Source organism: Xenopus tropicalis, chromosome 5 (assembly GCF_000004195.4).
Source record: "Xenopus tropicalis strain Nigerian chromosome 5, UCB_Xtro_10.0, whole genome shotgun sequence".
In the NCBI taxonomy this organism is placed as follows: Eukaryota; Metazoa; Chordata; class Amphibia; order Anura; family Pipidae; genus Xenopus; species Xenopus tropicalis.
Window position 1 is genome coordinate 9,183,211 of NC_030681.2, and position 19,263 is coordinate 9,202,473.

Below are 19,263 nucleotides of genomic sequence, written 5' to 3' on the forward strand. Positions count from 1 at the left end.
TCCACTATACAGAATTAGTGGGATCCGGGGAGTTCTGGATGCAGGTTTGGAGCACCGTGCCTAAACACGACTAACAACATCTATATATTACACAAAATAGAATTGTTTTGCCACGAATATGTATTTATGATGATGTTCCCTATGACCTACCAGTTGCTATTTTATTATTACCGAGAAACAGAATTTTGTATAAAACGCAGAACTTATTGTTTAAAAGAGAGATCACAATGCTGGGTTTTAGAGCTTTCTGAATAACAAATGTCTGGATAATAAATGGAACCTTGGGAATGTAACGCAAGCAAAACAACTGTCACACCGTTCCCGTGGGTTTGTTTAATGCAGCCCAAATCATTTGCCTGGTACAATTTAGCCCTACAGGTATTTAGGCTCCTCCAATAGAAAGAGCAGGGCTGCCAATTTATACCTCTCCGGGCTCAGTCATCATTGCACAGACTGGCATCACTGACAGAGACATGGCACAACCTGAAGGCACCAAAGAAAACCCTAAAAAATACTTAGAGCAGGACTATGAGCAGCTGAAAGCGCAGTGCCTGGCGTCTAACACTCTTTTTGAGGATGAGAAATTCCCTGCAGGCCAAGCCTCACTTGGGTCTAACAAAATGGGACCGGAATCAAGTAAAGCAAAAGGAATTGTCTGGATGAGACCATTGGTAAGAGCTATTTATAGGGGGAGGAATAAAATCACTGGGGGCAGTTTTTTAGACACCCCACCCTTATGGTTTATCTCCTGTCTGGGCAAGTGCTCCTTTTCCTTAGAAAGTGCACCAGCCTGGGTTACTTTCATGCAATCAGCTGCCCCCATCCTGCCCTAGGCTCACCGGTATTCCCCACGCAAGTTCAGTAGAGACCTTTTGTGAAGGTAACTGTATTGAACATGCGAGAAGTCTGAATCTGCGCAGGGGATACCTGGGAGCCTGGGGCATAGGGCTCTGTGCAAAAGTCCCTGAGTGCTTCCTTTCTTAATAAGCACAACAGTTCTCTCTCTATATTTATATTGTAGGAATTCAATCAAATGGTGCCTTGCAAGAGATAGCAACATACAGGGTAATGTTAAACAGAAATCCATCTGTTTGTGCAAAATTATTAATTAATTTCATGTTTTATATTTTATACTTATCTGGAAGATTGCCAGGTGAAGGCAGGGTACGCTTGGAAAGTTTTCTCAAGAGTCTTTTAATCCTTTAGGCATCAATAGAATATAATAAATAAACTACAGTTCTTAGCTTGGCTTATAAATATGATATTCTAATTTATCTTTCAAGTTATCATTTCAGTATTACAAATTTATCAGCAATATATCTGCTGTAAAAATTGTAGTTGTGGCATCCCTACCTATAATCCTCCCCTTCCCTGACTCTCACCGCAACAGATAACTCCCTTTTATACAGAGGCCAGCCTCTGTCCCACCCATTTCCCAGCCCTATCCACCCATTCCCCTGACTAGCCCACCCATTCCCCTGACTAGCCCACCCATTCCCCTGACTAGCCCATCCATTCCCCTGACTAGCCCATCCATTTCCCAGCCTCTGTCCCACCCATTTCCCAGCCCTATCCACCCATTCCCCTGACTAGCCCACCCATTCCCCTGACTAGCCCATCCATTCCCCTGATTAGCCCACCCATTTCCCAGCCTCTGTCCCACCCATTTCCCAGCCCTATCCACCCATTCCCCTGACTAGCCCACCCATTCCCCTGACTAGCCCATCCATTCCCCTGAATAGCCCATCCATTTCCCTGACTAGCCCATCCATTTCCCTGACTAGCCCATCCATTCCCCTGACTAGCCCATCCATTTCCCCGCCCCCAAGTGACATCACTGCCAGCCCCCAAGCTAAAGGCCGGTATGGCTATGGTGGCAACCCTATACATGGCCCTGATGTTAAAGGGTTCTGATGCCTTGATGTTTCTGCCGGCCTTCTCTCCCACCATCTTTCCAATACTAATACAAATTAGACTTCATTTTTAGCATAGATCATATTCCACTTAAACCCACCCGTTTGCCAGTAACAGGTATAATATAGTTGCCTACTATGGATATTGCTGTGTATCAGCACAACCTTATTTGCACAGTGGTTCTCAAAAGTCTGTGAACCCTTTAACATTTATTATTATTTTTATACGAATGTGACCTAAAACATCATCTGATTTTCAAATCACCAAATTTCACCAAATTCAAGTCCTAAAATTAGATGAAGAAAACCTTGTTAAACAAAGGAAACAAAAATTATTATATTTGGTCGTGTATTTATTGAAAAAAAAAAAAAAAAAAAAGATCCAGTAACCTATTGTAGCATATCTATGTAACCATACAGCTTCTGGTAAAGCTTTGGTTACCCTTTATATACAGTTTTACCAGACCTACTCCCTCAGCAACTGCCTAATACACTTCCTGCTTCCTACTTCCTACTTCCCTTGGCAGAGTTCCCCTCCCCCAAGGTATGACTCCTCTCTAACGTCACTTGATTATGCACAGCCTCCGTAATTCTCCTCATATGCTGGGTCTCACAGAGCATTCTGGGAGATACTGTATGTACCTTCCCTCCAGTGTTTTCCCAGACACTGTGCCACAATATGTGCTTAATTGGGAATATTTCTTTATTATAATAAAGTCATCATCATCCTGCAATGGAAACATGGGTTAAAAGTATGGGTTTAAAGATAAATTAATACACAGTTTTAAAAAACACATTTTTTTTATCCCTTTGTGGTTTTTGGTTGTGACCCTATAAACAATGTAGCAGAAGTAACTTAATGAGATGGTTTCAGATACTCTATTTCATGAGTCAGACCAGCAGTGCAGAGACTATAAACAGATATTGCATTCAATAGCGATTACAGTTACAAATAACACTAAAACCACTGGAAATTGTTAATGAATGTATATTGGGAAGTTGTTTAGAATAATATATATTTGTTTGGGTTGATCAAAACCTTGTTGTGGTGAAACGGGACCAGGCAATATGTATTAATCAATTCCCTCTTCTTTGTATGTGTGTAGCTAATCAGCCCCCCCTAGCAGCCCAGTCTCCTTTATCCTATCTCCTTGCAGACAGTCTTTAAGAGGGGATACCCCCCCCCCAAAAAAAAACAAAAAAAAAAAACTAAAAAAACTATGGAAGCTCTGTAAGCTAATGCCAGTGCTAAATGCAGTTCTCCATATCAGCCAACCAGCACTACTATACTCACTAGGGGGTGCCTAACACTTCCCCCCCACCCACTCCTAGTCAGTCCTATTTTCTTTGTCCCATAATATCTATGAAATATCTAGGGTGCAGAAGGGCCACCATTACATTTGTTAATTGCTCACAGGAAATCAACCCCAATGCGGAATTCATTACTGATGGAGCAACGCGTTTTGATATTTGTCAAAGTACAATCGGTAAGTAATGTTTTCATCTGAATCTTAGTAACAAAATGAATAATATGAGAGGTTGGATAGAGTACTATCACTAATCAGTCTGCGACAAGTATTGATGTGTCTGAATACTGGGGTGTCAGATAGGCCCTTGTTTGGGCTGGGGTTTGTAAGCTGAGTTGTGGCCTCGGCTCCACTGAAAAGTCATAATAGGGTTAGTAACCCACAGGGTCAGACTGGGATACAACTGGGATACCAGGAAAATTCCCAGTGGCCCCGGTCCTGCTGGGCTCTGCTCACTGCCTTCTGCCATACCATCCGCTGCCACCATTCAGTCTGCAATCCTACTTTTTATGTTTCTCATTCTTCTGGGCTGCTGATCACCAGCCTTCCTGCTAGGCCCCCAGGGTCCCACTGACTAAGCACTGCCATACCATCATTAACCCTATCATATCAAGATAAATATTTTTAAAATGGCGACGCTTTTTACGCACTTATTTTTATGCTTGACCAGCCTCCCTTTTTTTCTCTCTTTCTTCCAATATACCCGCTGATCTGCTTCACCTCCCTGTTGGACCCCATGGCCCCACTCTGTGCTATGTCCCTTTAGAAATGGGAGACTATGGAGAGCAGAAGCAAAGAGGAGAGAGAGGTGGATGAAGATGAAGCTGAGAGAAGGGAAAGGCGAGATAAGAATTGGTGGTGAATATATTAATTTATAAGTCAGAAAATAAACAGAGAGCAGAAGGCAAACAGGGAGGTGTGAGAAGATGAAAACAGGGAGAGAGAAATGAACAGAGGGAGAATATGACAGAGCAGGAAGGAAGCAGGGACAGGGCAAAGGGGAGATTGGGGACCAACACGTTGGAAGCAAGGCATGTGTATAGGAAAAATAGAGAAGATTAGAAGAGGGGAGAATGTAAAGGGGCTGAAGGGAAGGCAGGCAGGAAGGTAGGTAGGTAGGTAGGTGGGTGAGTTTATATTTGTCTGGGTACAAAAAACTGCTTTATTATCATTTATTGTCCCTTAGGGGAGAAACACAAACTGTTGTTGAAATGTTGCCGGTGATAAATGCATAATATGTAACTTGTCTGCGCAATTAGCAGGGGGTGGGTGGCAGTCGCAGCAGCAGCTTATGTAAGTGGTGGGCTACTGGGGTGAGGTTCGATGGCAGGGCCGGGCCAACTGGGCACCCTAGGCAACCCGGCCAGCCATCTAGCCCCTGCATGTTCCCCCTGCATGCATGCACACAGAGACGCCGCTTGGGGAGGGGTGTGCCACGTTAGACAAGTGGAGGGGAGTACTTGGGGTAGGTAGGAGAGGTACCTACAGATGCCTCTTCTGCCTACCCCTAGTTCAGGCCCTGTTCTATGGTGGGCCCCAGTTTGACACTAGTAACCTGGTGATATCTAGTAGGCTAGGGATTCAAGTTCCAGAATTGGCATCAAGTAGCCGTCAAACACAGTCCTCTAGCCTTGTAAGAACACAAAGTGCAATGGGCTTGTTATTTGGTAATCAGACATTACAGTCAATTTTAGAACCTTACACGACTCTTGCTCCAACAGCTACAAGTGGCCAAGAGTGTATTGGTTCCCCAGCCATCTAAATTTGCATTACAGTGATAAGAAAAGGAATTCTATTGGTTAACAGTGTGTTCCAGGCCATTGTATGGCCAGACCGCCTACCCAATGGGAATAGTAATGGCTGGGACTGGGGGCAGCAATATGGATTTACCAGCAGTTAGTAAATTCAGGCTTGTGTTTGTGGAAGAGCCTAAAGGGATGAATCTAAAGGTACAGGGAAATAGGGAAAAGATTTTGTGGAGGGCTATCTGGTTGCTAGGGTCCAAATGATCTTAGCAAAGAGGCTTGAGTGAGAGAGAGTTGGCTTGAATGAGAGACTGATATATGAATAGGAGAGGGTCTGAATAGAAAAAAAAAAGTTATAAAAAATAACAATAAAATTGTAGCCTCACAAAGCAATAGGGTTTTGGCTGCCGGGGTCAGTGACCCCCATTTGAAAGCTGCAAAGAGTTTGAAGAAGAAGGCAAATAATTAAAAAAATTTAAGAAATAAATAATGACGGCCCTTCCATCTGACCTAGGGAAAGAGAGCAGCCCAGGAATATGAACTTTGGAGAATCAGTGGTCAGTACTGGGGATTAATAAACCCGAGAAACAGGTTGCTATGGAAATTAATGCAAAATTTCCCAAGTTTCTCCTTTCCCATGTATTTCCCCTGTACAGCGGACTGCGGGTTTCTGAGCACAATCGGCTGTGCCACACTCTCTGAGGAATATCTCTCCTTGGTTTTACCTCAGGATCAAAACTTTAAGACCAACTATGCGGGGATCTTCCACTTCAAGGTAACAATGATCTGTTCCGTAAAGAGCAAAAATTCTCAAAAATTCTTTCCTCTGTCCGACATTTGTCTTTCAGCTTCTTTGTTAAAGGGCCAGTAACACCATAAATTGAAACTATGGGGCCGATTTATTAAAATGAGAGGTTTTTTTTCATGATTCGAGAAAAGACAAAGTGAAAAAACGAAATTGCGATTATACTTATATAATAATATTCTTAATAAAGAAGCAAAGGCATTTTGGCATTTTACTGCCAATAGATTCGCCACATTAGTGCCTCGTAGAACCCTATATTTAGTCTGCAGAAAGCTTTACCATACCTGAGTAAAGAGCCCTGGAAGCTCCCTCTGTTTGTTTAAGATAGCAGCTGCCATTTTAACTTGGTCTCAGTAGCTTCCTGATGCAGCTCTAGCCGCAGGTAGCTCAGATCACACATTCTGATGGGAGGGGGAGTGATTTCTTATGGGAGGGGGGAGCAGGAGAAGGAAGGGGAGAGGAGCAAACTGAGCAGACTCCTGCCCGTGCCTGGAATGTTTTCTTTTGAGAGAGGAAGTCTGATCCTGAAGAACATGTTTACACAAAGGAATAAAAGAAATCCTATGTTTCTTTTGATAGAGGACTCAGTGCAGCGTTTCTGTGAGTGCTTATGGCTGTATTTACATAGACCTTTCTGATAAAGCTTACTGAGTTTTTACCTTTCCTTCAACGTCTGGTTTTATACATTGAATCTAAATATGGCACAAGTCCTTGTTTAGTTGATTTTTAAACCAATTAATGTCAGCGGTTTCAGTTAGGGTATAAAGCTATTGGACTTGTTTAGACTGGGGGCGAAATAGCAAAAATACAGCACATTTCCTTGGAAATGTTGTCTGTGGCAAATAACAGCAGTTGGAAAATGTCATTTAATGCTACCTAGGTCTAGTAACCCATAGAAACCAAATGAATTGCCAGTGTGTTACTTATAGAGTCTTGTGTGAACATCACCCTGACGCTTAACATATTCCTGTCTCTCTCAGTTCTGGCAGAGGGGTGAATGGCTGGATGTGGTTGTAGACGACAAACTCCCTACTAGAGACAAGAAATTGGTGTTTGTGAAATCAGCTGAGGAGAATGAGTTCTGGCCTGCACTGCTGGAGAAGGCTTTTGCCAAGTAAGTGTTACCCTGCTCATAACTGTCTGATACCCACTCCATACGGTACCTGTATAGGCAGAAGCTCACTCCAAGAACTTTACATTAGGGGGTTACTACAGACTTGGATACTTAAAAAAGTTGTTGCACCCTTGTTGTGGCTTCAGCAGAGCACATAGCCTACAGCCATATCCAACCTTGGAACCTGAGCTTCCGATGGATATCCCAGTCCCAGAACCCCCTGGGTAGAAAAGGTTATGCCCAGAAAACAAGTTCCGATTGCAACATCTGATGCCTTCTACAGGTACTTACAGTACATATTGACTCCTGCTACATAGATCATTGAAGGAAGACTGTATCTGCCCTACTGTGGGGTCAGTAGGGACACTGCTAAGGGTGACAGTCCCTAAAGAGGCTATAGACACCCCCTATAAAGCAGTAATTAGGATCTGGGTCTGAACACTCTGGGGTTGGAGCAGTGTCAGGAGGGGCTAAGTCTGAGAACTGGGTAGAATGGCGGTTTTGGGTTTGGGGTGAACACAAGATATTCTTGGAACTATGGCTGAGTGACTGATACACAGATATCTCTGTTTATATGTGTCCCTGGGGCTCTGACCAAAGGTTGGACCTTCAAGTGTAGAAGACAACCACTGCTAGAAAGCATCCTGGAAGGGTCTTAATCTTAAACCATGGCACCCAGGCAGGTGGGGGTCTCTACAAACTGGCAGTTTTATGACTCCATTGGTTCCATCCTTATGTGCCATACTAATGGAATTTGTTCCATCATTTGTTTCTTGTGAGTCAGTTCATGGCTGTACTATTGTATGGTTTGCCCACAGGCTGCGTGGATCCTATGAAGCCCTTGAATATCAGTACTCAACCGTAGCCCTGCAGCATTTCACTGGCGGTGTTTGTTTATGGTACTTTTTAAAAAAACATCAATTCCCAAAAATCCAGAGGGCTGTAAAATCAAAATGCCTGCTCACCTCTTCAACTGTAAGTTCTACTCACACCCTCTTTGTATCTCATGAAACATATTTATGTTGTGGTACAGATCAGTGGGCTCAGTATATGATTATTAAGAAAGAGAGCCAAGGCTGGGGCAGGGGAAATGAAACAGAAAGGAGGAAGAGAGGTGGAGAAAGAAAGAGTTGGTAATGGGATGGGATGGCCCTGCCGACCCAGAACCGGTCCCCCCCGGGAAGCATTAGCGCTTTCCCCCAGATCTTCCTCCCCCATTGCACTAAGTAAGTGCCAGCTAGGTGCATGGAATGGGGGAGGATTGAAGTGGTTGGATGGCAGGGGCCCTTTGTGAGTGTGAGGGGCCCCTTGGGTGGCAGCCCTGGAGGGCAGCGCACATCCCAGTCTGATCCTGAATAGTGTAATGGAAAATCACTGTAAATGGAGGGAGAGGACAATGGGGTACCAGAGAGATGAGAGGAGAGGAAGAAAAAATAATGACTCCAGAGGAGGAAGTGGAGAGAAATGAAAAGGAAGAGGATTCCATTAATAAAGGATAGAAAAGAAAAGAAGAAAATGGTGGCCAGCAGAAGAGGAAAGTGTAGATGGGGGGGCAGAGAGAAGTCACTGAGGGATGGGAACAAGAACAAAAAGAGCAAATAGAAGGAGAAAGTATTAAAAAGATAAAGGTGGCTAGGTGCAAAGGTGCCAAGGAGAGGTTCTTCTTTAAAGTGAAGTGAAAAACAAAAGAGTAAACGTAGAAGAACATAAAGAGGACAGTCCTTAAAGAATAGAGTGCGGCCAAGTGCAGGAGAGCTGCAGTGATGGGGGAAGGCAGGTCTCTGTGTGGCAAATTAGAGTGCAGGACACAATCTGCATTTAGTAAATGAACTCAGTTTTGTATTTTGTATGGGCAAAATTCGTTTTGTAACTATAAAATAGGATTTGTCTTTTTGTTTTTCGTTCTCACCAATATAATGTTGTTGTTTATGCAAGGACAGGGGGCATTTACTCACGACAAAAACTTAGTTGCCGCCCATTCATATTCCATCACCGGAGCAGAGGAGGTAGGAAACGCAACTTACATAATAATCATAATAATCTAAATGCCCAGCCATCCCCGTCCATGTAAATCCCAGAGAGAAATAACACGTGACTGCACATACAGATGCAGCCAGCAAGTTTTTACATTTTGTCTCACCGTGTCCAGACACCATTTTTGAATGTTACATTCTGCCTCTAGATGGTGCTAAAGTGAAAAGACTTGCCAGAAAAACACAATAGAAAAGGCCATAGACCAGGGAACCCCAACCTTTTATACCTGTGAGCTACATACAAATGGAAAAAGTGTTGGGGAGCAACACAAGCATGAAAATGGTTCCTGATGGTGCCAATAAGGGCTATAATTGGCTTTTTAATAGCCCCTATATGGACTGGCAGCCTACAGAAGGCTCTGTTTGGCATTATACTAGATCTTTATTCAAGCAAAACTTGCCCCCAAGTCAGGAATTCAAAAATAACTCCCTGGTTTGGGGGCACTGAGAGCAACATCCAAGGGGTTGGGGAGCAACATGTTGCCCTGAGCCACTGGTTGGGGATCACTGCCATAGACCATGCGCTACCTGGTGGCAAATATTAGTATTTTTTTTCCCCCTGTGTTAATTGGAAGAGACATAAAGCAACAACATGGTAAAGGAACTCGGCTGCCTCTGTAAATGCAGTCAGACATTTCTGAGCAATAATGAGCTTGGTTTACTTATGGTGATTTACACGGATGGGAATGAAAGGACATTTTTGCCCCGTGTGTAATTAACTAACAATGGGTGCGATTATCTGCTGGTGGGAAAGGGTCACTGTGTGTGTGATTCGCAGGTTTCCTACAAAGGAGAGAAAGTCCAACTGGTCCGGCTGCGAAACCCCTGGGGTTACAAGGAATGGACTGGGGCATGGAGTGATAAGTACGTCATTTGTCTCACAATATTAGCAACTCAAATGGTTAATGCAGAACCACAAAACCTTTTTGAGTTTCTGCCACTGCCAACCCTTAAATAGTCCCTGATCTGCCCTGTCTCTTCCCAGTCCCCCATACTCCTTCCAGCCCAACCCTGAGCTGTCTTACCATGGTTCTGTCCACAACAGGATAAACCTACAGTGATTGGGGGTTACATATTAGTAACTAGTAACAAAGCCACCCATGCCTGGGAGATTCCCACCAGAAAGATGTTGTTTCAGGCCTTTCCTTTGCTCAGAACCAACAGTGTTCTTTGTAGCCCTACAGTGTTCTGTAACCCTTTCTCAAACCAATATGATCACACTCACTTATATCTCTGGCGCATTACCTGTATGCAATCCAGCAGACCTGACTCTCTTTGCTAGTGGAAGATACTGGGAACTGGGATTTGCAGCACAGTGCCTCCACCTAGTGGTCACTAAGGAGTACACTAGAAAAATAAAACCGAACCCCAAAAAATTCGTCTGAACCCAAAAAAGTGGGTTTGGTGCATCTTTAGAAATCCAAGCAGTCTGTGTTTCTTGCCTATTAAGAACATTGGCATCAAGCATCATTTTTACCAGCTAGGCTGGCAGAGTACTGACTCGCTTTCTGGTAGTTACAGCAAAGTGAGGCAAAGGCCAAAGACCTAACTAAGGCCCAACTGTAGGGCTTGCCCCTAACCACTACCCGCTGGCCTATTGGATGCAATACCATTTACTCTACACAATGAAAATATATCAGAACCATGCAGGAAAGGTCAGTTGATCCAAAACATCTTTTTCCTTCTGACAGTGCCCCTGAATGGAATGATGTTGCCCAGGAAGTGAAAGATGCTCTTCTCACTCAGAAGGACGATGGAGAGTTTTGGTGAGCATGTATTTACGTTACACGGCACATTATGCCCAGAAGAGAAGAGTAAATCCATAGCTGATTGTGCCTATATGTGGCACTTGCTCATGTAAAATTGTTGCTTTACTTAGACCTGACCAGTGAAATGTCAGATGGTTCTCTACTCACCTCAAGCTCTAAGCTTGACAAAATTCATAATTAGCCAACAGAAACTAGTCGCCCCAAATAGCCAGCAGGTGGTGTTGTGTTTAAAATTCATTAGATTAGCAGTTTAAAACTGCTAATATCTTGAAAACCTTGAAACACATACTCATATTTCTCTCATATGAATGTTCATTCTGGAAACCGTAGGGGCACCCATGATAGAAGGTAGGGATGGCTGGGAGTTCCATCCGCTTACCTTCTTTCTCTCCTGTTTATCTTAGCTCTTTGTGTCCAATAACCAAGCACTTGGGGGGGGGGGGGGGTAGAACAGGCAGTTTTTACAGTGATTTCATTGGATCCCATATGATCAATAGCAAAACCAGTGGCACTGTGGCCAAACAATGCAGTATTACACTGTTACACTGTCTGGGGGTGAATTGGTTGGGCACTTCAAATAAATACAAGCTGCAGGGCTGTACTTATTATTTTTTAAATTACATGCAGCCCTTTTATCTGTATTTTTTTTCATTAATTTTATATGGTCCCGTAACCTTGTGTTTAAGTCAAAGCTTTCCGGATATTGGGTTCCAAGATATCCCATACCTCTGTTGCTTTGTATAAATTCAGGATCCCATTTCTAGACATGGTAAAAGATTATGAAAGTTTGGACATCTGCCATATTGCTCCAAGCAAAGAGGTTAACGTGGAGGAGCCGCACTGGAGCCTGATGCAGACAGAGGGGAGCTGGAAGAAGGGGGATTCTGCAGGTATATAACATTCTATATACATGGGAGGATTCTCAGGCTCGATCATAAAGGCAGCAGTTCTCAACCTGTGGGTCGGGACCCCTTTGGGGGTCGAATGAACCTTTCACAGGGGTCACCTAAGACCATCGGAAAACACATATTTCCGATGGTCTTAGGAATCATTTTATGGTTGGGGGTCACCACAACATGAGGAACTGTATTAAAGGGTCGCGGCATTAGGAAGGTTGAGAACCACTGCATTTAGGGCTAGGCACAAGCACCAAGGGCCACGAAATCAGGGGCATTACAGTAGGACTGGGTACCAACGGGACCACCACCTACATGCACACAAACTCCCTACACTTACCCACACTCTCCCAACTCAGACCCAGCCGGAATCATTATGCTGCCATCTCTTATCTACCAGCACTGACCCACCCACTGGTGGAACCCTAGGAAAAATGGGCAGCATGGTTATAAAAATGTATGCCGCTGCCAGTTGAGCCGGGGTAGTTTGGGCCAGAGGACCAACAAGGACTGAGGCCTACTGGATTTTTCCCAGTATCCCAATGGGCCAGCGTGACCCTGCATTAGAGCCTAATATACAAATCACTTGCTCCTCACCTTGCACTCAATTGAGCATCCAACACAAGGTGCAAGGGGCCCTATAATTACCTGCCATAATCACCTTAGTGCTTTGCATCCCCTCTTTGATCACCTGGGGTGGCCAAAACGTCGATCGCGGTCCACCAGTTGATCCCCCGTGGACTTCTGGTGGACCGAGGTCTAAGCCGGCAAATGCGAAAGTGCAGCGCTTTTATCGGGTATGCGTACCCACTCTGCGTTGCGTATGTACGTGGGGAGGAGCCATAGTCGATCGCCATGCAAAAAAGTCTGGGCACCCCTGTTTGACACCCATTCCAAAACTAGTGCATAAATCACAGGATTGGAACTGGCACAGAAGAAAATATATATATGTATAAATAGTCCTTTTAAATAGATAATTTAAGGAAAAGTCCTCCACTTGTTTATCTGACGCCACTTTTTTGCACCATCTTTCCAGTATAAATCATTTTATGCAGCTTGATAAACAGGTACTGACATAAGTATCCATTTCTGAGCAGCAACAATAAAACACCATTTCTGCCCATTTCCCTACAGAGAGGTTTTTGGCCGACCCACAGTTCCGCATTAAGCTGGAGGTGCCCGATGATGATGATGACCAGGATGCTGCGGAAGATAAGGCTCTCTGTACCGTTATTGTCGCTCTGATGTCAAAGGAGATTCTTGAGAAAGTCCCCGATTTTCTCTTGTACCAGGTCAGAGGCAGAACTTTGTTTTTATCCTGTTTAAGTTTATTTTTTAAACTGTCACTCTAAAATGCAGTGGGCCAAATGCTTGGTGGCCATTATGTTTGGCTGCATCACTCCAGTCTCAGCTTTCATGGTGATAATAGAGAAATGTGAGCACTGAAAGCCAACCTGTGGTCCTGCCCCAGTACACATGCCTTTGCTCTGGGATCACCATCAAGGAGACTGGGACCAGAAGAGACATGGTTAAACACAATGGCTACCACTTTGCACTTTGGCACCAGGTACAGGGAATAATGGGTGTTGATGTATATTAACTTACTATACTGTGTATGTACCTGCCCAGGGTGGCACAGGAGATAGTTGGGAATGAATCTAACATGGCTTGCTGCACCTAGAAGACAGTAGCCCACAGTGGTATGAATATACAGTGGCTAGGGTTTAATGTAATGCTTCTAGTTCTTAATTGCAACTAAATGCCAGCCTGGGCTGCAAGAAAACTACTGCCCAAATCTACTGGGGACCCCTATCCTGCTGGGAAGGCCCTCCCTTGTGTAAATTGGAAATACCTTTGGCGGAGAAAAGAATACTCCCACACAGTTTCTTTAGGGGTAATGTAGTAAAAGTTTGTGCTAGGGCTAGTAACCTATAGCAACCAATCAAAAAGAAGGAGCACATTAAATGCACATCTTGCATCACAGAAGGGGGCATTTTCTATTCCAACATGCAGTGGGTGGTTTAAGGTGGTCGATCTGGGTAAAATGGGATTCGTCCTGGGCACCGTGCACAAAACTTTACACTAAGGCTTATTCCCTCTAGCTGTGCTGGAAACAATCTACTGGTATACAGAGTACAGCGACCCCTGCCTGTCTGTACCATTGTTGGGAATATTCTCTGTAATGTTGGGCTGATGTGTAAAATGAGCAATAATCTGTAAAACAAAACAAATGAGATAAAAACAAGACCAGTCCCGCCCAATAGCAACTCTAATATCAGATTTTTCTTCCTTATTTTGCAGCTCCCCAAGGAGGTATGTATTTCCTGCTTTCCTATTGGTCTGAAGATACAAGGTGACCTAATAGGGACTCATAATAGACTCCCAATAGGATAACATATATTGTTGCCAATTGTAAATACATCCAAGATCATGGTTAGCAGGTAGACATGACCATTCAGTTATAGGAAGTGTGGTTCTCTACTAATGCTGAGACACAAGAGGTGCCCCCCCTCCACTACCCAATGCACAACTGCCCAGGGACAGGTATTTATCAGTAAGGCCCTGTCTATCTCTATGGCAGGGAATCTAGATAACAGAAAATGTATTTCATACTTACCATAATATATTTTCCTGGTTACTATGGGCAGCATTCACATCACTAGGCTATTCCCCGGCCCCAATAGCAGATTGGACAGAAAAATAATCAACTTAATCGATTCATTAACTTCACTATTAACCCCCCTCTTGTCTTTCTAGTCCAAGCCCCAACTCTGGAGGGGTTGGTGTGAATGCTGCCAATAGTAACCATAATATGAAATCAATTTTTCATTTTTCCCTGGTAACTATGGCAGCCTTCAACGAAAAGGCTAAACTTATAACTGATAGAATATAATGCAGAAAAGGTTCTAGAACAAACTGCTTCTAGAACTTCTTTGCCAAAACAAGACCCAGCAGAAGTAAAAATATCTACAATGTAACGTCTCAAGAAAGTCTTGGTTGAAGACCATGCAGTGGAATTACACACTTGCGTCAAGGGAATATTAGTCTGAAATGCCCAAGAAGCATTCAGAGCCCTTGTGGAGTGGGCCTTTACCCCTTCAAAGCTATTCTGTTACCACAAATAAGGAGTTTAGATTTCCTCCAGGAAATGGAGCTGGATATAAAGACCGAAAGGCATCCAACCAGGTCTAATGTTTGTCAACTTGTTGATCTGAAGATGGCTCCAGAAAAAAGGAGGCAAAAACAGACTTATGGTTTCTATGAAAAGTAGAGACCACTTTGGGGAAGAAATGGTCTCACTTGATAAGGCTGAAAAACTGCGAATGGTGGAACTGCTGAAATCCCTTCAAGATGCTGACTCTTCTGGAAGAGGTTATAGCTATCATAGATGTAAGAACCATTTCTGAGACCTCTTCTGTAGGCTTGAACGGCTTCTCCATAAGGGACTGCAGAACTAAAGGTAGATCCCAATTGAAAGAAAGCTCTCTCGCTGGAGGCCTAAGGTGTAATACACCCAACATAAATTTTATAATATTCTCATCTTTGGCCCGTTGAACTCCTAATGGTCAAACTAGAAGTTTCAAGGTTTGGAACCTAAACCATTATCAAAGCAAATATGAAAAAGCTCCAAAGCAATTTGTGAAACGGAAATCTCTTCCAAAAGCAGATTTTTGGACAAAAGCCTCTCTGCCTCTCAATCTCCAAGCCTTCAGGTATAACTTGTGTGGACAGGGGTACAGAACTGGACCCTGGACCAGCAGTTCTTCCCTCTGAGGAAGTAAGCATGTACCAAGACCTTCTTCGCCAGTCTGGGGTGACCAGGATTGCCATCAGGGGGACACAGTTGTCCCGGGTCCGGCCGTGATACAGTTTTTAAGCACAGGCCCCTTTAAAGAGTTACAGGCCCTTGGTTCATTGGTGGTCGGCGGGTAATTTTATTGGTTGCGCCCCATGCGTATGCGTGATGTCAGCACACACAGGGTACAACCTAATAAAAGAGTAGCTGCAACGGCGAGACAGGGGACGCAGCCGAAGGAAGCAGGCATGCGAGTGGGAGGGAAGGACGCTGGGGGAGCTGGATGATGTGAGGGTGTTGGGGGGGGCGCTGAGGGGAGCTGGAGGATGTTGGGGAGGACACTCAGGGAAGCTAGAGGATGTTGGGGGGAGCTGGAGGATGTTGGGGAGGACGCTGGGAGGAGCTGAAGGATGTTGGGTGGATGCTGGGGGGAGCTGGTGGATGCTGGGGGAGCTGAGGATGTTGGGGAGGATGCTGCAGTGAGGAGCGGCCCATAGTATGGGGACACTGGGGGAGGACCACCAATGTTTTAGGGGGTCCCTGCCCTGGCACCAATGCAAAACGTAACCCCTGGCTACCGATGTTTTAGGGGGGCCCTGGCTACCAATGTCTGTGTGTCCTTTGTACTGATGGGAGGGGTCACTAAGGGAAGGGGCCATTGGGGGACGGAGCATAGGAAGAGGAGGAGGGGGCCCAGAAAATTTTGTTGTGAGGGGCCCCGTGATATCGGATGGCGGCCCTGGGGGTGACCACAAACAGACAACTGCAGCCACATTGTCCAACAGTGAGCTCCCTTTATGATGCAACTACGCTGAATCCCCTTCCGCAGTAACCAGAGTAACTAGGATAAGAAAGCATAGCTAAATAGGCAAAATAAACTGCATAAGGACCATTTTCCTAAGCAGCCAAAATGATGAAGCCAAAAGGCTCAGAATTTCCTCCCTTGCTTTGTAATATTTAGAAAGAATCCCATTACATTACCCTAAAGTATTATCTGTACTGATACTGAGAACCTCTCATATGAACCTCACCCTCACTTGCCTTATGAATTACAGGTTCCCACCAACCTCCTAGTGAAGGATCTGAAAGCCATGGCGAGGGAACGCGTGAATAATAGGAACAAAGAGTATGTCGGCTGCTTCCAGGTGCAGAAGGGAGAGTACGCGGTCATCCCCAACCCTTCTGATCCCAACCAGGATTTTGATTTTTATATCCGAGTCTATTACAGGAAGAAGGGCGGATCACTTGAAAAGGATGGCGAAGTCACAAATACATCTGAGTAATATGCTTGTGTGCCTAAACATGTCGGGGTGGTATAAACCAAGCAACGCTGCCAAACCAACACATTATTTATACTTTTGTGTGCTTTGGGGTGTACCTGGGGCTTACGCCTCAGTTACTCTGCCCCCCTCGTTGTAGCTGTAGCTCAGGGTTTGTGGGCTGATTCGGAGCGAGTCTGTGTGTAGCAAAGTAAGCCATTCCTTGTAGATTGTAAGCTCTTTTGGGCAGGGCTCTCTTCACCTCTTGTATCGGTTACTGATTGCTTTATATGTTACTCTGTATGTCCAGTGTATGAAACCCACTTATTGTACAGCGCTGCGGGATATGTTGGCGCTTTATAAATAAATGTTAATAATAATAATAATTCCCTCTATATAACATGATAGCAGATATAGGATTATAGAATGTATTCTACACCTTGCATATTCACATGCTTGCATTTAATAAAAGGTAATGTAATAAAATGTTCAGGGCTAATGACCTACATCAACCAGTCAGAAGGTCGCCTGTTCTGTTAAATTCTGATTGGTTGTTAGGAGTTACTAAGTGTGGTGAGAATTTTGCAGTTTTTGTTACTTACCTACAGACTGTAATAGTAATTAGAATATGTCTGTGAAGGTTCTCATTCATCCAGATCATAGTATATCTGTAGTTAGAAGTCAACTCAACTGGACTTGTTGAAGAAGTTTCACCAGTCATCCGACTGGCTTTCTCAATTCAGAAGTCAAGTTTGAGGTTTTTTACCCCCAAAATGAGTTGCAAAATGTCTGTGAAGGTTCTCATTCATCCAGGTCATGGTATATCTGTAGTTAGACCAACTCAACTGGACTATGTTTTTGTTGAAGATGTTTCACCAGTCATCAGACTGGCTTTCTCAATTCAGAAGTCAAGTTTGAGGTTTTTTACCCCCAAAATGAGTTGCAATATGTCTGTGAAGGTTCTCATTCATCCAGGTCATGGTATATCTGTAGTTAGACCAACTCAACTGGACTATGTTTTTGTTGAAGACGTTTCACCAGTCACCAGACTGGCTTTCTCAATTCAGAAGTCAAGTTTGAGGTTTTTTTCCCCCAAAATGAGTTGCAAAATGTCTGTGAAGGTTCTCATTCATCCAGGTCATGGTATATCAGTAGTAATAAGTAAAATCAACTGGACATTCTGTGTTTTTCTTGAAGACGTTTCACCAGTCATCAGACTGGCTTCCTCAGTTCAGGTCACAGGTAATTAAGGTTCATAACTCATTCTAAACCATATACTGGGTCATGAAGCTGACTTCTATCTCCTGTGTCTATGTCCTAGGTCAGTGTTAATTATTTCTGCAGAACACACTAGGAGCCCCAGCTTTGAGAAGATGACACTGTGTGGAAAAAAAAAGTCAAAAGCCAAATAACTGCCCAGTAACTTTTAGGGCCATGTCACATGAGGCATTTTCTCTAAGTTGGTGGAGAAAACACCGATCTGCTTCCTTCCAACTTCACTGTCCACTGACAGGAACGGCAACATTAGAGACCGGGGCATTTTGGTGAAAAATGCATATAGCAGCATATTGGGGTGGAAGGAAGTTGATAACGTGGCCCTAAGGGCTTTGTGAGAGGTCCAGAGCACAAAAACAATAAGATAATATACAAACAAACAGTACCCAGACTGTGCCCTGATTGGTGCCCCAAGAATTACATGCTCTACATATAAATCCATAGCACAGAGGAGAACTAATGGAGATTCAAAATTGAAAAAAGGATAGGATTGGCTGTGTGTATGTAACCTGAGATAGTTACTAATGATAAAAAGAAGCAAATGTGCAGCTATGGGGCAGGGGTGAAACCTTAAGCCCTCTCTCTGTCTGCCCCCTGTTGCCTGTGTGTGCCATACTCTGCCTGCCCTATGCTGCCTGTGTGTGCCATACTCTGCCTGCCCTATGCTGCCTGTGTGTGCCATACTCTGCCTGCCCTATGCTGCCTGTGTGTGCCATACTCTGCCTGCCCCCTGCTGCCTGTGTGTGCCATACTCTGCCTGCCCTATGCTACCTGTGTCTGCCATACTCTGCCTGTTTGTGCCATACTTTGCCTGCCCTATGCTACCTGTGTGTGCCATACTCTGCCTGCCCTATGCTACCTGTGTGTGCCATACTCTGCCTGCCATATGCTGCCTCTGTGCCATACTCTGCCTGCTCTACCCTGCCTGTGTGTGCCATACTCTGCCTGCTCTACCCTGCCTGTATGTGCCATACTCTGTCTGCCCTACCCTGCCTGTGTGTGCCATACTCTGCCTGCTCTACTGCCTGTGTGTGCCATACTCTGCCTGCCCTATATTGCCTGTGTGTGCCATACTCTGCCTGCCCTACCCTGCCTGTGCGTGCCATACTCTGCCTGCTCTATGCTGCCTGTGTGTGCCATACTCTGAAAACTGGCATGACAACCACACATACAAATTGTCAGGGCCCAACGACCCTTACCGGGACTGAGGTCAGGACCAAGGAGGAAGCTGAGTACATAAAGTTCAATACGTGGTATCCAAGGGTTAAGCAAGTCTCTTAGTTGAATTTAGGCAAAAGATTGGGGCAGGTGGCAATCAGCGTAGTCAGGAACGAAGCAGAGAATCCAAAAC

At 44.5% G+C, this 19,263-nt stretch overlaps 1 protein-coding gene across 1 annotated transcript; it reads left to right on the forward strand.

The window, feature by feature from the left end:
- Window positions 1–431: 431 nt before the first annotated feature.
- Window positions 432–17,149, forward strand: capn8.5 (calpain 8 gene 5). Its single transcript, XM_002939749.5, has 12 exons — window positions 432–671; window positions 3,331–3,400; window positions 5,622–5,740; window positions 6,751–6,884; window positions 7,703–7,859; window positions 8,825–8,890; window positions 9,696–9,781; window positions 10,609–10,683; window positions 11,437–11,576; window positions 12,717–12,874; window positions 13,884–13,895; window positions 16,434–17,149. The coding sequence occupies exons 1-12, from the start codon at window positions 474–476 to the stop codon at window positions 16,659–16,661; spliced, it is 1,443 nt and encodes a 480-aa protein (XP_002939795.1). The 5' UTR covers window positions 432–473; the 3' UTR covers window positions 16,662–17,149.
- Window positions 17,150–19,263: the final 2,114 nt, after the last annotated feature.